The sequence below is a fragment of the Oncorhynchus masou genome, chromosome 16, assembly GCF_036934945.1.
Source record: "Oncorhynchus masou masou isolate Uvic2021 chromosome 16, UVic_Omas_1.1, whole genome shotgun sequence".
Lineage (NCBI taxonomy): Eukaryota > Metazoa > Chordata > Actinopteri > Salmoniformes > Salmonidae > Oncorhynchus > Oncorhynchus masou.
In genome coordinates, this window is record NC_088227.1 from 36,401,999 (window position 1) to 36,418,896 (window position 16,898).

Genomic DNA, 16,898 nt, shown 5'->3' on the forward strand with positions numbered 1-16,898 from the left:
TGAGAAAGAAAACAGCGGTGTTCTTTCCTGAGAGGCTCAAATGTTGCTGTGAGTGGTAATGCTAAATGTACCACTGTCACATGACACTTTAGCCTACGAAGGATAAACAGTGATCTTCAACAATTGAATTTGCTAGGACTATTATTGAAATATGCCTAATTGATCTTTATCAGGTATAATCCAATATCAGTTGATATTTCGCAATAGATTAAAAAAAAAAAAAACTGTCACGTGTGGTCAAACACAACATCTTATCATGCCCCTAAAATAACCACACGAGAAACCCAGTCAAGTCCATGGTCTTTTTATTTTGAAAAAAAAAAAAATGAAGACTAGCATTTACAACTTGGAATGAATGTAAAGTGAACTCAGATGAACAGTGGATAAGACTGGTGCTGAAACTCCTATCTACAGAATGCATACTGCAGATAAACACAACAACCTCGTCACACTCCTGTCCGAGTCGAGAAAACAGAAGAAAGAAAAAGACCAGTGAATCTCCCTTCGAGCCAGAAAGATGAAAAAAACAAAGCTCCACCATAAGACTCCTATCCCTCCTATTCAGGACAGGTACACACATACCTAACATGGACCTCCAAATAACAGAACAAAAACAAACATGCCAAACATTTTGAAAATGTTATATATTTTTTAAAATATATATTTTAATCTAGCATACAAGTAAGTTTCATTCAGCTTTCACCCTGAATAAGAGCCATATGTCCTTTCATATACCATATCACTAGGATTCCTCTCCAAATACAAAAAAACTGTACCAGACCAACGATGCCCCTGTGGAATCAGCGCGCTCTGATTGGCTGCAGGGAGTGCTCCAGTCACAAGCTGCATGCATAAAGATCAGAAAACCGAGAAGAGAGAGAGAGACGGCCAGCCCAAACATTACCACTAGCAGATAGATGGAACCTGGAAGGGGTTCCAAGGTTCCACGGGATCCAAATGCCTTGCTTCGGTTTGAAGGTAGTTATTACAGGGTTTGTATTTGCATCTTTTAAAGTACTGATGCTGAACTCAGGGGGGACAGGGTCACTAACCATATCATGCAGACACTTTTTGTATACGTTTTATATATTTTTTTCTCTCTGTGTGGAAAAAGATTTTATTTCAACATTTGTTTATTTTCTATAGAGAAATAGTATGAATAAATGAAAACAGTTTTTTCCCCAAGAGGTAAGTAAAACAGATATTTTTTTTCCTCTCTAAGAGGGAACAGGGCAAGTCAGGCGAGGTTCACTTTGCAGTCATCATCTGTACAAACTCTGTAGGAGAGAGAGAAAGAGATCAATCAGGATAAACCAAATTACAACACAGTCAAAACAAAACTATATTGCTTATTGGGAAAGTCAAAGCAAAATGCAGTAATATCTGGAACTAAATCGACAGTATACTGTGGCTAAATATTTGACCTTAGAAAAACCTTGACAAAGTACATGCTCAGTGAGCACAGCCTTGCCATTGAGAAGGATAGACACAGGAAATCCTGGCTCCCCGAAGAGAAAAGGCTGTGCAACCACTGTACAACAGCAGAACCTGTCTCCCTGTAGAGAAAAGGCTGTGCAACCACTGCACAACAGCAGAACCTGTCTCCCTGTAGAGAAAAGGCTGTGCAACCACTGTACAACAGCAGAACCTGTCTCCCTGTAGAGAAAAGGCTGTGCAACCACTGTACAACAGCAGAACCTGTCTCCCTGTAGAGAAAAGGCTGTGCAACCACTGCACAACAGCAGAACCTGAGACGGAGCTATATTTCGTGACAAAATGTAAAAAATATAAAACAATTAGAGAGAGTGTCAGAGAGAGAGAGAGAAAAGACAAAGATTAGGAACGTACTGTAGCTCATTGGGCCCCATTAGCCCAGGACGAGGCGGGGCAGTCACCTGCTAAATTGTTTTATTCCTTTTTTCTTTATTTTTTTTTACATCAAGCAGGTGTAGGAACAGAACGCACATCATTCTAATTAATGTCCCATTTCCAAACAGCTTCCATGTTCACCTCATTAAGTTTATTTAATTAAAAAGTCACTGCACTGTGAATACAACACAACGACGTCCAACCAAAATAAAGAAAAGTCTTTCAAACGCTTATAGAGTACATACTGTATGGTGTTTAATGGCACATTGAGGGAGGAAGGAAGTAGGGAAGCCAAGATGTATGGACTGTTTATTGTGTCAACAGCTCCTTCTAGAATATTAGTGAACAGTGTAATGCTCTGTGGGAATAAGAGTGAGAGCGAGAGAGGAAGAGAGAGGGAGGGAGAGGAAGAGAGAGGGAGGGAGAGGGCGGGAGGGAGAGAGAGAGGGAGGGAGAGGAAGAGAGAGGGAGGCAGAGGGCGGGAGGAGAGAGAGAGCACAAGAAAAAGAGTAAAGGCTGCCTTCTAGCATGGTGACGATGATTCATTCAAATGGCCTCATGGTATCTCCATCTGGGAACAGTTCTATCTAATAAGGGGTGAGAAGGGGGTGCTGTGGGATTAAGTAAAGATACTCTTTGAAGAGGTGGGGTTTCATGTGCTTTCGGAAGATGGGCAGGGACTCCGCTGTGGAGACAGAGGAGAGCTTGGACAGGGCTGAGCGGGAGAAGACCAGAAGGTGGCTCTGGTTGGGGTGTAGGGTATGAGCAGAGTCTGAAGTTAGGGAGAGGCAGTTCTTCTTGCTGCTCCGTAGGCAAGTACCTTGTTCTTTTAATGGATGCGAGCTTCAACTGGAAGCCAGTTGAGTGTGCGGAGGAGTGGGGAAGGTTGAACACCAGGTAGGCTGCGGCCTTCTGGATGAGTTGCAGTGGTTTGATGGCGCAGGCGGGGAGCCCAGCCATTAGCGAGTTGCAGTATTCCAGATGGGAGATGACAAGTGCCTGGATTAGGACCTGTGCCACTTCCTGTGTGAGGTAGGGTCGTACTCTAAGGATATTGTAGAGCATGAACCTGCAGCCACTGCTTTGATGTTTGCAGAAATCGACAGGGTGTTGTCCAGGGTCACACCAAGGTTCTTTACACTCGGAGGGGGACACTGTGGAGTTGTCAACCATGACGGAGAGGTCTTAGAGCGGGGCAGGCCTTCCCCGAGAGGAAGATCAACTCCATCTTATCGAGGTTGAGCTTGAGGTGGTGGGCCGACATCCAAACGGAGATATCTGCCAAGCACGCAGCGATGCGTGTTGCCACCTGAGTGTTAGAAGGGGGAAGGAGAAAAGTAGTTGAGTGTTATCCGCATACCAATGATAGGAGATCATGTGAGGATATTATGGAGCCGAGTGACTTAGTAAATAGAGAGAAGAGGGCCTAGAACCGAGCCCTGGGGGACACCAAGTGGGTAGGATGCAATCCAGGAGTGTGCAGAGCCTGAGAATCCCAGCTCAGAGAGTAGAGAGGAGGATCTGATGGTTCACGGCGTCAAAGGCAGCAGATAGTATTTTGGAAAGAAAAGAAGGGATACCAGTCAGTAGTTTGACGTCAGAGGGGTCGAATGTTGGTTTCTCGAGTAGGGGAGCGACTCAGGCCATTTTTTTAAGTTTTGAGGCAGCCAGTGGTAAAATATGAGTTTACATGCCTGCTCCGGGGCACTGACCGTTACATGAAGCTGGTTCTAGATTAAAATGGACTGAAACAGAGAAGGGTTACCTGGACTTATAATGAAAAAGATGTTTTGTAAACCATTGCCAAGTGATTTGAAACGTTCTGTTGTCAGCCCTAATATAGCTAGTCTGGCTCAACTACTGTCCTTCATCATTGACCGGTCTGTCTCCCATCTAATAACCACTGCTACATGTGGCTTGGTTAGGTGTAGACAAGAGGGAAATATAGTATTCTTTCTAACAAAGATATCTACAGCGCCTTTAGAAATTATTCATCACGGGTGGGCTTATTCTACATTTTGAATGTTAACATTGAGATATCATTATTTTTGCTTACCTTATAATGTCAAAGTGGAATTATGTTTTTCAATTATTATGAAAAGCTGAAATGTCTTGAGTCAATAAGTATTCTACCCCTTTGTTATGGCAAGTCTGAATAAGTTTAGGGGTAAAAATGTGCTTCAAAAGACACGTTGCATGGACTCACTCCATGTGCAATAATAAATGTGGAACATGATTTTTGAACGACTATCTCATCTTTGTACCCCACATACAAGTTTTTCAGGATAAAAAAAAATACATATAATGTATCTAAGCACAGACAAAATCCTAGAGGAAAACCTGGTTCAGTCTGCTGTCCACCAGACACTGGGAGGTTAATTCACTTTTCAGCAGGACAATAACCTAAAAACACAAGGCCAAATCTACACTGGAGTTACTTACCAAGAAGACAGTGAATGTTCCTGAGTGGCCAAGTTAGATTTAAGTAGATCTAAGTCAAAACTATGGCAAGATCTGAAAATGATCAACAACCAATTTGAAAGAGCTTGAAGAATTTTGAAAAAAAAATATATTTTTAAATGGGCAAATATTGCACATGCCAGGTGTGGAAAGCTCTTAGAATGACTTACTCAGCTGAAATTGCTTCCAAAAATGCTTCTACGTAGTATTGACTCAAGGGTGTTAATAATTATGTACATTTGATATTTCTGTATTTAATTTTCAATACATTTGCTAACATTTATAAAAACATGATTTCACTTAATCATTAGGGGGTATTGTGTGTGAATAGAAAAACATACATTTAATCCATTTTGAACTCAGGCTGTAACACAGCCAAATGTGGGATAAGTCAAGGGATATGAATATTTTCTGAAGCCACTGTACATATACTTCAGGATGTTGTGTATCCCTAGAAATAATCAGAATGGATGTAAACATTATAGTTTTTTAATGTATGGGGTAAGTTGAGCTGCAGGACACGGTACGTTATGCCACCTACACATTTCTGTACTGAATTAAATCTTACCACTACCTTGTAAAAACCATGGCTAACTTTATTTCCCAAACAATGCAACGCAATCACAATCGCTCTTTTGCCTTTTAAATCACCTTTCAACACCTAACACTTTATTTTGGATAATGTATTTGTATGTGATTTACATAGGCCCTGTCATTACCTCATATCCCAGCGATAATGCCTTGTATTACGCCTGGAAAGAAAACACTAATTCGCTCAACTTGCTAAACTTACCCCAAGGAACCATTTTGCCCACACAGCTACAAGGATACACGTTCATGCCAGGTTCAGGACCTCATATTGAAGCTTATAGAGACCCCAACTGATGTATAGAACAATCTTTAAATTATCTACTTTGGTTTAGATACAAGATTCATGAAACCTCTAACACAAATTCATTTGACTTGGTGAAGATGTGTTTTTTTTTAGACCTAACTTGCGCACCACTTTTTCAATGTGGTTTCGGTAACACTTTACTTGACACCCAGGGCCATTACACCTTATGACACGGCCCTAACACCTTATGACACGGCCATAACCCCTTATGACACGGCCCATAACCCCTTATGACACGGCCCATAACCCCTTATGACACGGCCCATAACCCCTTATGACACGGCCCATAACCCCTTATGACACGGGCCATAACCCCTTATGACACGGGCCATAACCCCTTATGACACGGGCCATAACCCCTTATGACACGGCCCATAACCCCTTATGACACGGCCCATAACCCCTTATGACACGGCCCATAACCCCTTATGACACGGGCCATAACCCCTTATGACACGGGCCATAACCCCTTATGACACGGGCCATTACACCTTATGACGACACGGCCATTACACCTTATGACGACACGGCCATTACACCTTATGACGACACGGCCATTACACCTTATGACGACACGGCCATTACACCTTATGACGACACGGCCCTTACACCTTATGACGACACGGCCCTTACACCTTATGACGACACGGCCCATTACACCTTATGACGACACGGCCCATTACACCTTATGACGACACGGCCCATTACACCTTATGACGACACGGCCCATTACACCTTATGACGACACGGCCCATTACACCTTATGACGACACGGCCCATTACACCTTATGACGACACGGCCCATTACACCTTATGACGACACGGCCCATTACACCTTATGACGACACGGCCCATTACACCTTATGACGACACGGCCCATTACACCTTATGACGACACGGCCCATTACACCTTATGACGACACGGCCCATTACACCTTATGACGACACGGCCCATTACACCTTATGACGACACGGCCCATTACACCTTATGACGACACGGCCCATTACACCTTATGACGACACGGCCCATTACACCTTATGACGACACGGCCCATTACACCTTATGACGACACGGCCCATTACACCTTATGACGACACGGCCCATTACACCTTATGACGACACGGCCCATTACACCTTATGACGACACGGCCCATTACACCTTATGACGACACGGCCCATTACACCTTATGACGACACGGCCCATTACACCTTATGACGACACGGCCCATTACACCTTATGACGACACGGCCCATTACACCTTATGACACGGCCCATTACACCTTATGACACGGCCCATTACACCTTATGACACCTGATAACAGCTGACATAACCTGTTATAATATGGTCATAACACTGTCATGAAATAGTTAGACCTGTTGTGACATGTATTGTGTTATTTTATGGCTGGTTATGGACACCGACATGAGTGTGAAAACCCACAAAACAAGGTAAAACATTCCATTACACCATCATAAACATACTGTTGACAAGTAGGCTATGTTATATAACATTTCCTGAAAATGTACAATATTGAATTATCATTGCAATTGATGTCAGACATGCACCTACCCCATTGCTCTGCTGCTGATGACTGGGATGAATGTAGGAGCAGATTTCAGGAGCAGGGAACAACACCCTCTTTGTGACTGATGACTGACAGGCCTATCACATACATGCCCTTCTATCTGGCTTAAATAATTATGGATGGTCATAATGTGTATTTTCAAAGTCTAAGTAAAGTGACACAGGATGGTCAAAATGCTTCTTGACAGTGTCAAAGTGTATTTTCTACAAGTTAATTAAAATATGAAAAAAACAAACAAACATGACTGTAAATAATTAATTACAACAGACACAAAGGATTTATGAAACAAACTTTCAAAACGAAAGGAAACTTTTTTGCAGGGAAAACAACGAATTTGAAAAAAAATGTGGGTTTTGAAAACTGTTATGTAAGTGTCATAATCAGCCATAGAATAATGCAGTCTAGGTCACAACAGGTGTAAATAAGGGTCATGACAGTGACCCTATAATGACAAGTTATCAGCAGTTATGACATACACTACATGACCAAAAGTATGTGGACACCTGCTCGTCAAACATCTCATTCCAAAATCATGGGCATTAATATGGACTTGGTCCCCACTTTCCTGCTATAACAGCCTCCACTCTTCTGGGAAGGCTTTCCACTACATGTTGGAACATTGTTGTGGGGACTTGCTTCCATTCAGCCACAAGAACATAAGGGAGGTCGGGCGATCGGGCCTGGCTCGCAGTTAGGGCTCTGTGCAGGCCAGTAAAGTTCTTCCACACTGATCTCGACAAACCATTTCTATATGGTTTGTGCATGAAGGGATTGTCATGCTGAAACAGGAAATGGCCTTCCCCAAACTGTTGCCACAAAGTTGGAATGTCATTGTATGCTGTAGCGTTAAGATTTCCCTTCACTGGAACTAAGGGGCCTAGCCCGAACCATGTAAAACAGCCCCAGACCCTTATTCGTCCTCCACCAAACATTACAGTTCGCACTATGCATTAGGGCAGATAGCGTTCTCCTGGCATCCGCCAAACCCAGATTTGTCCGTCGGACTGCCAGATGGTGAAGAGCGATTCATCACTCCACAGATGGCGTTTCCAAGTCTCTACAGTCCAATGTATTGGACATTGTGATCTTAGGCTTGTGTGCGGCTGCTCGGCCATGGAACCCCATTTTCATGAAGCTCCTGACAAACAATTCTTGCTGACGTTGCTTCCAGAGGCCGTTTGGAATTCGGTAGTGAGTGTTGCAACTGAGGACAGACGATTTTTACGCTACAACACTTGGCAGTCCTGTTCTGTGAGCTTGTGTGGTCTACCACTTTGCGGCTGAGACGTTGTTGCTCCTACACGTTCCCACTTCACAATAACAGCACTTACAGTTGACCGGGGCAGCTCTAGCAGGGCAGAATTTTGACGAACTGACCTGTTGGATTTTATATACCTGTCAGCAACAGGTGTGGCTAAACTAGCCGAATACACTAATTTAAAGGTGTCCACATACACTATATATACACAAGTATTATAACATGATTATGACCCTGTCACAACGTATTATGACACTGGGTGTCAATTAAAGTGTTACCGTGGTTTCTTCCTTCTCAGACTCCATTTGTATGATGACCTGTTCCTAAATATTTGGTCAAATTATTAACTTTGTGTATGGTTTCCTAGAAACAAGGGTGTCTCAACTTACCCCACTCTCCCCTTCTGTCCTCTTACCTTCATAGTTGACAGGTCTGTTTGTCTCCCATCTAATAACCACTGCTACATGTGGCTGGTTAACCATACAGGGTCTGTCCTCTTACCTTCATAGTTGACCTGTCCGTCTCCATCAATGTCTGCTTCTCTGATCATCTCGTCTACCTCCTCGTCTGTTAACTTCTCCCCCAGGTTTGTCATGACGTGGCGGAGCTCTGCAGCACTGATGTAGCCGTTTCCGTCCTGGAGACACAGGAGAGAAGGAATCCCATTGGGTGAGAATAGATGGAGAGGCATTCCCATTGGGTGAGCAATCAGGATATAACCGAGGGGGAAATCCCCAATGGGTAATGATGAGTGGAGAATTAAATCCCATTGGACGGTTAATGACACATATATATATAGCGTCACCATAACAGGAAGAGTTAGACGATGTGTTTATTAAAGGCAGGTACATCTTATGAAAGTTGACTGTTTACTAGTTTGGAAAGAAGCAAAATTGCATATGATGATAATAGTATCTACTCTCCAAGGATGGGGGGGGGGGGTTGCCAAAAATGTACATGGTAAAATTGGCACTGAATACATGTAGTACCATACCTTGTCGAATACCCTAAAGGCTTCACGGATCTCCTCCTCACTGTCTGTGTCCTTCATTTTTCTGGCCATCATGGTCAGGAACTCTGGGAAGTCAATGGTGCCGTTGCCTGGATTGGAGGAGAACTACCACATTCAGTTAAGGTGCAGAGTGCAATGCAAATCCTAAATGGTGCCACATATTCATTGGCTATGTCATAGCTGATTTGTAATTTACACACACACACACACACACACACACACACACACACACACACACACACACACACACACACACACACACACACACACACACGCAGGCTCAGAGAGGCTCAGAGAGGCCCCAGCTCAGAGAGGCCCCAGCTCAGAGAGGCCCCAGCTCATGAGCTCCATCAGCAGCAGGTTTTCATTTAGAATGGAAAATGAATGTGTTTATGCAACAAATGTGAGAAGCATCAAATCGATTTGTTCTCTAATCAAACCGAATCGTTTCAAACAAAACGTATCGTTTCTGTATAGTATCGGAGCCCATGTATCTAGATAATGACCTGTTAACTAACACACAGAGACATAGACACAGACAGGGAAACACACTCAACTAGGTGTGTGAGTGCATGTGTGTGTTTAGACACTAGATAGCAAGGCAGGAAAATCCCCCCAGGAAGAGGAGGTGTGGAGTGATGGAGAGATGGCTGACTGACTCTTGGCTATGACTCTGCCTGTGGCGTACGAGAGGGGGAGATGGCTGACTGACTCTTGGCTATGACTGCCTGTGGCGTACGAGAGGGGAGCTGGAGAGCTGGCTGACTGACTCCTGGCTATGACTGCCTGTGGCGTACGAGAGGGGGAGATGGCTGACTGACTCTTGGCTATGACTGCCTGTGGCGTACGAGAGGGGGAGATGAAGAGCTGGCTGACTGACTCTTGGCTATGACTCTGCCTGTGGCGTACGAGAGGGGGAGATGAAGAGCTGGCTGACTGACTCCTGGCTATGACTCTGCCTGTGGCGTACGAGAGGGGGAGATGGCTGACTGACTCTTGGCTATGACTGCCTGTGGCGTACGAGAGGGGAGATGGCTGACTGACTCTTGGCTATGACTGCCTGTGGCGTACGAGAGGGAGATGGCTGACTGACTCTTGGCTATGACTGCCTGTGGCGTACGAGAGGGGAGATGGCTGACTGACTCTTGGCTATGACTGCCTGTGGCGTACGAGAGGGGAGATGGCTGACTGACTCTTGGCTATGACTGCCTGTGGCGTACGAGAGGGGGAGATGGCTGACTGACTCTTGGCTATGACTGCCTGTGGCGTACGAGAGGGGAGATGGCTGACTGACTCTTGGCTATGACTGCCTGTGGCGTACGAGAGGGGAGATGAAGAGCTGGCTGACTGACTCCTGGCTATGACTCTGCCTGTGGCGTACGAGAGGGGGAGATGGCTGACTGACTCTTGGCTATGACTGCCTGTGGCGTACGAGAGGGGGAGATGAAGAGCTGGCTGACTGACTCTTGGCTATGACTCTGCCTGTGGCGTACGAGAGGGGGAGATGAAGAGCTGGCTGACTGACTCCTGGCTATGACTCTGCCTGTGGCGTACGAGAGGGGAGATGAAGAGCTGGCTGACTGACTCCTGGCTATGACTCTGCCTGTGGCGTACGAGAGGGGGAGATGAAGAGCTGGCTGACTGACTCCTGGCTATGACTCTGCCTGTGGCGTACGAGAGGGGAGATGAAGAGCTGGCTGACTGACTCCTGGCTATGACTCTGCCTGTGGCGTACGAGAGGGGGAGATGGCTGACTGACTGACTCCTGGCTATGACTCTGCCTGTGGCGTACGAGAGGGGGAGATGAAGAGCTGGCTGACTGACTCCTGGCTATGACTCTGCCTGTGGCGTACGAGAGGGGGAGATGGCTGACTGACTGACTCCTGGCTATGACTCTGCCTGTGGCGTACGAGAGGGGGAGATGGCTGACTGACTGACTCCTGGCTATGACTCTGCCTGTGGCGTACGAGAGGGGGAGATGGCTGACTGACTCTTGGCTATGACTGCCTGTGGCGTACGAGAGGGGGAGATGAAGAGCTGGCTGACTGACTCCTGGCTATGACTCTGCCTGTGGCGTACGAGAGGGGGAGATGGCTGACTGACTGACTCCTGGCTATGACTCTGCCTGTGGCGTACGAGAGGGGGAGATGAAGAGCTGGCTGACTGACTCCTGGCTATGACTCTGCCTGTGGCGTACGAGAGGGGGAGATGAAGAGCTGGCTGACTGACTCCTGGCTATGACTCTGCCTGTGGCGTACGAGAGGGGAGATGAAGAGCTGGCTGACTGACTCTTGGCTATGACTCTGCCTGTGGCGTACGAGAGGGGAGATGAAGAGCTGGCTGACTGACTCCTGGCTATGACTCTGCCTGTGGCGTACGAGAGGGGGAGATGGCTGACTGACTCTTGGCTATGACTCTGCCTGTGGCGTACGAGAGGGGAGATGGCTGACTGACTCTTGGCTATGACTCTGCCTGTGGCGTACGAGAGGGGGAGATGGCTGACTGACTCTTGGCTATGACTGCCTGTGGCGTACGAGAGGGGGAGATGAAGAGCTGGCTGACTGACTCCTGGCTATGACTCTGCCTGTGGCGTACGAGAGGGGGAGATGGCTGACTGACTGACTCCTGGCTATGACTCTGCCTGTGGCGTACGAGAGGGGGAGATGAAGAGCTGGCTGACTGACTCCTGGCTATGACTCTGCCTGTGGCGTACGAGAGGGGAGATGAAGAGCTGGCTGACTGACTCCTGGCTATGACTCTGCCTGTGGCGTACGAGAGGGGGAGATGAAGAGCTGGCTGACTGACTCCTGGCTATGACTGCCTGTGGCGTACGAGAGGGGAGATGGCTGACTGACTCTTGGCTATGACTGCCTGTGGCGTACGAGAGGGGGAGATGGCTGACTGACTCTTGGCTATGACTGCCTGTGGCGTACGAGAGGGGAGATGGCTGACTGACTCTTGGCTATGACTGCCTGTGGCGTACGAGAGGGGAGATGGCTGACTGACTCTTGGCTATGACTGCCTGTGGCGTACGAGAGGGGGAGATGGCTGACTGACTCTTGGCTATGACTGCCTGTGGCGTACGAGAGGGGGAGATGAAGAGCTGGCTGACTGACTCCTGGCTATGACTCTGCCTGTGGCGTACGAGAGGGGGAGATGGCTGACTGACTCTTGGCTATGACTGCCTGTGGCGTACGAGAGGGGGAGATGAAGAGCTGGCTGACTGACTCTTGGCTATGACTCTGCCTGTGGCGTACGAGAGGGGGAGATGGAGAGCTGGCTGACTGACTCTTGGCTATGACTCTGCCTGTGGCGTACGAGAGGGGGAGATGGCTGACTGACTCTTGGCTATGACTGCCTGTGGCGTACGAGAGGGGGAGATGAAGAGCTGGCTGACTGACTCCTGGCTATGACTCTGCCTGTGGCGTACGAGAGGGGGAGATGGCTGACTGACTCTTGGCTATGACTGCCTGTGGCGTACGAGAGGGGGAGATGAAGAGCTGGCTGACTGACTCCTGGCTATGACTCTGCCTGTGGCGTACGAGAGGGGGAGATGAAGAGCTGGCTGACTGACTCTTGGCTATGACTCTGCCTGTGGCGTACGAGAGGGGGAGATGAAGAGCTGGCTGACTGACTCTTGGCTATGACTCTGCCTGTGGCGTACGAGAGGGGGAGATGAAGAGCTGGCTGACTGACTCCTGGCTATGACTCTGCCTGTGGCGTACGAGAGGGGAGATGAAGAGCTGGCTGACTGACTCCTGGCTATGACTCTGCCTGTGGCGTACGAGAGGGGGAGATGGCTGACTGACTCCTGGCTATGACTCTGCCTGTGGCGTACGAGAGGGGGAGATGAAGAGCTGGCTGACTGACTCCTGGCTATGACTCTGCCTGTGGCGTTCGTGAGGGGGAGATGGCTGACTGACTGACTCCTGGCTATGACTCTGCCTGTGGCGTACGAGAGGGGAGATGGCTGACTGACTGACTCCTGGCTATGACTCTGCCTGTGGCGTACGAGAGGGGGAGATGAAGAGCTGGCTGACTGACTCCTGGCTATGACTCTGCCTGTGGCGTACGAGAGGGGGAGATGAAGAGCTGGCTGACTGACTCCTGGCTATGACTCTGCCTGTGGCGTACGAGAGGGGGAGATGAAGAGCTGGCTGACTGACTCCTGGCTATGACTCTGCCTGTGGCGTACGAGAGGGGGAGATGGCTGACTGACTGACTCCTGGCTATGACTCTGCCTGTGGCGTACGAGAGGGGGAGATGAAGAGCTGGCTGACTGACTCCTGGCTATGACTCTGCCTGTGGCGTACGAGAGGGGGAGATGAAGAGCTGGCTGACTGACTCCTGGCTATGACTCTGCCTGTGGCGTACGAGAGGGGGAGATGAAGAGCTGGCTGACTGACTCTTGGCTATGACTCTGCCTGTGGCGTACGAGAGGGGGAGATGAAGAGCTGGCTGACTGACTCCTGGCTATGACTCTGCCTGTGGCGTACGAGAGGGGGAGATGGCTGACTGACTCTTGGCTATGACTCTGCCTGTGGCGTACGAGAGGGGAGATGGCTGACTGACTCTTGGCTATGACTGCCTGTGGCGTACGAGAGGGGGAGATGGCTGACTGACTCTTGGCTATGACTCTGCCTGTGGCGTACGAGAGGGGGAGATGAAGAGCTGGCTGACTGACTCCTGGCTATGACTCTGCCTGTGGCGTACGAGAGGGGGAGATGAAGAGCTGGCTGACTGACTCCTGGCTATGACTGCCTGTGGCGTACGAGAGGGGGAGATGGCTGACTGACTCTTGGCTATGACTGCCTGTGGCGTACGAGAGGGGGAGATGGCTGACTGACTCTTGGCTATGACTCTGCCTGTGGCGTATGAGAGGGGAGATGAAGAGCTGGCTGACTGACTCTTGGCTATGACTCTGCCTGTGGCGTACGAGAGGGGGAGATGGCTGACTGACTCTTGGCTATGACTCTGCCTGTGGCGTACGAGAGGGGAGATGGCTGACTGACTCTTGGCTATGACTGCCTGTGGCGTACGAGAGGGGTGATGGCTGACTGACTCTTGGCTATGACTCTGCCTGTGGCGTACGAGAGGGGGAGATGGCTGACTGACTCTTGGCTATGACTCTGCCTGTGGCGTACGAGAGGGGGAGATGGCTGACTGACTCTTGGCTATGACTCTGCCTGTGGCGTACGAGAGGGGTGATGGCTGACTGACTCTTGGCTATGACTCTGCCTGTGGCGTACGAGAGGGGGAGATGGCTGACTGACTCTTGGCTATGACTCTGCCTGTGGCGTACGAGAGGGGGAGATGGCTGACTGACTCTTGGCTATGACTCTGCCTGTGGCGTACGAGAGGGGGAGATGGCTGACTGACTCTTGGCTATGACTCTGCCTGTGGCGTACGAGAGGGGGAGATGGCTGACTGACTCTTGGCTATGACTCTGCCTGTGGCGTACGAGAGGGGGAGATGGCTGACTGACTCTTGGCTATGACTCTGCCTGTGGCGTACGAGAGGGGGAGATGGCTGACTGACTCTTGGCTATGACTGCCTGTGGCGTACGAGAGGGGTGATGGCTGACTGACTCTTGGCTATGACTGCCTGTGGCGTACGAGAGGGGGAGATGAAGAGCTGGCTGACTGACTCTTGGCTATGACTCTGCCTGTGGCGTACGAGAGGGGGAGATGGCTGACTGACTCTTGGCTATGACTCTGCCTGTGGCGTACGAGAGGGGGAGATGGCTGACTGACTCTTGGCTATGACTCTGCCTGTGGCGTACGAGAGGGGGAGATGGCTGACTGACTCTTGGCTATGACTCTGCCTGTGGTGTACGAGAGGGGGAGATGGCTGACTGACTCTTGGCTATGACTGCCTGTGGCGTACGAGAGGGGTGATGGCTGACTGACTCTTGGCTATGACTGCCTGTGGCGTACGAGAGGGGTGATGGCTGACTGACTCTTGGCTATGACTGCCTGTGGCGTACGAGAGGGGGAGATGAAGAGCTGGCTGACTGACTCTTGGCTAGGACTGCCTGTGGCGTACGAGAGGGGGAGATGGAGTGGGTGGGAGAAAGATGGAGAGAAGAGGAGAGACGGAACTAGTGGGAGATGGTGTGATTATATAGCCTATGTAAGGAGGCACTGGTATCGCAAATTATAGGAAGCAGACTCATTCTATTGTCTGTGACGACATTCTACAGAATAGCTTTTCATAGGCAAGGCAGAAAGGCCTCTAAGAAAACAGCTGAAACCAATGAAGTCCAACTATTTTTCACATGGGAGGGGATAACAGTGAATGATAAAAAAAAGGACAGGGCAACATAAACACTACTTCAGAGCCTCTCTCCTCTCAGAGACCAACAGCACAGCTCTCTGGGGTAAAGCCTCTCTCCTCTCAGAGACCTACAGCACAGCTCTCTGGGGTAAAGCCTCTCTCCTCTCACAGACCTACAGCACAGCCCTCTGGGGTAAAGCCTCTCTCCTCTCAGAGACCAACAGCACAGCTCTCTGGGGTAAAGCCTCTCTCCTCTCAGAGAACAACAGCACAGCTCTCTGGGGTAAAGCCTCTCTCCTCTCAGAGACCAACAGCACAGCTCTCTGGGGTAAAGCCTCTCTCCTCTCAGAGACCAACAGCACAGCTCTTCGGGGTAAAGCCTCTCTCCTCTCAGAGACCAACAGCACAGCTCTCTGGGGTAAAGCCTCTCTCCTCTCAGAGACCAACAGCACAGCTCTCTGGGGTAAAGCCTCTCTCCTCTCAGAGACCTACAGCACAGCTCTCTGGGGTAAAGCCTCTTTCCTCTCAGAGACCAACAGCACAGCTCTCTGGGGTAAAGCCTCTCTCCTCTCAGAGACCAACAGCACAGCTCTCTGGGGTAAAGCCTCTCTCCTCTCACAGACCTACAGCACAGCTCTCTGGGGTAAAGCCTCTCTCCTCTCACAGACCTACAGCACAGCTCTCTGGGGTAAAGCCTCTCTCCTCTCAGAGACCAACAGCACAGCTCTCTGGGGTAAAGCCTCTCTCCTCTCAGAGACCTACAGCACAGCTCTCTGGGGTAAAGCCTCTTTCCTCTCAGAGACCAACAGCACAGCTCTCTGGGGTAAAGCCTCTCTCCTCTCAGAGACCAACAGCACAGCTCTCTGGGGTAAAGCCTCTCTCCTCTCAGAGACCAACAGCACAGCTCTTCGGGGTAAAGCCTCTCTCCTCACAGAGACCAACAGCACAGCTCTCTGGGGTAAAGCCTCTCTCCTCTCAGAGACCAACAGCACAGCTCTCTGGGGTAAAGCCTCTCTCCTCTCAGAGACCAACAGCACAGCTCTCTGGGGTAAAGCCTCTCTCCTCTCAGAGACCAACAGCACAGCTCTCTGGGGTAAAGCCTCTCTCCTCTCAGAGACCAACAGCACAGCTCTCTGGGGTAAAGCCTCTCTCCTCTCAGAGACCAACAGCACAGCTCTCTGGGGTAAAGCCTCTCTCCTCTCAGAGACCAACAGCACAGCTCTCTGGGGTAAAGCCTCTCTCCTCTCAGAGACCAACAGCACAGCTCTCTGGGGTAAAGCCTCTCTCCTCTCAGAGACCAACAGCACAGCTCTCTGGGGTAAAGCCTCTCTCCTCTCAGAGACCAACAGCACAGCTCTCTGGGGTAAAGCCTCTCTCCTCTCAGAGACCAACAGCACAGCTCTCTGGGGTAAAGCCTCTCTCCTCTCAGAGACCAACAGCACAGCTCTCTGGGGTAGAGCCTCTCTCCTCTCAGAGACCAACAGCACAGCTCTTCGGGGTAAAGCTAATCTCATTCTCTACTTCCTTTGTCATGCACTCT

At 49.2% G+C, this 16,898-nt stretch overlaps 1 protein-coding gene across 1 annotated transcript in view; it reads right to left on the reverse strand.

Annotated features, from left to right (window-relative positions):
- Positions 1-288: 288 nt before the first annotated feature.
- Positions 289-16,898, reverse strand: part of LOC135557915 (calmodulin-1) — a 28,620-nt gene continuing 12,010 nt past the window's right edge. Inside the window, exons 4-6 of the mRNA XM_064991621.1 lie at positions 9,065-9,171; positions 8,572-8,707; positions 289-1,277 (exon numbers count right to left, since the gene is read on the reverse strand). Coding sequence (XP_064847693.1) covers positions 1,249-1,277; positions 8,572-8,707; positions 9,065-9,171 — 272 coding nt within the window. The 3' untranslated portion in view covers positions 289-1,248. The remainder of the gene's footprint in view (positions 1,278-8,571; positions 8,708-9,064; positions 9,172-16,898) is intronic.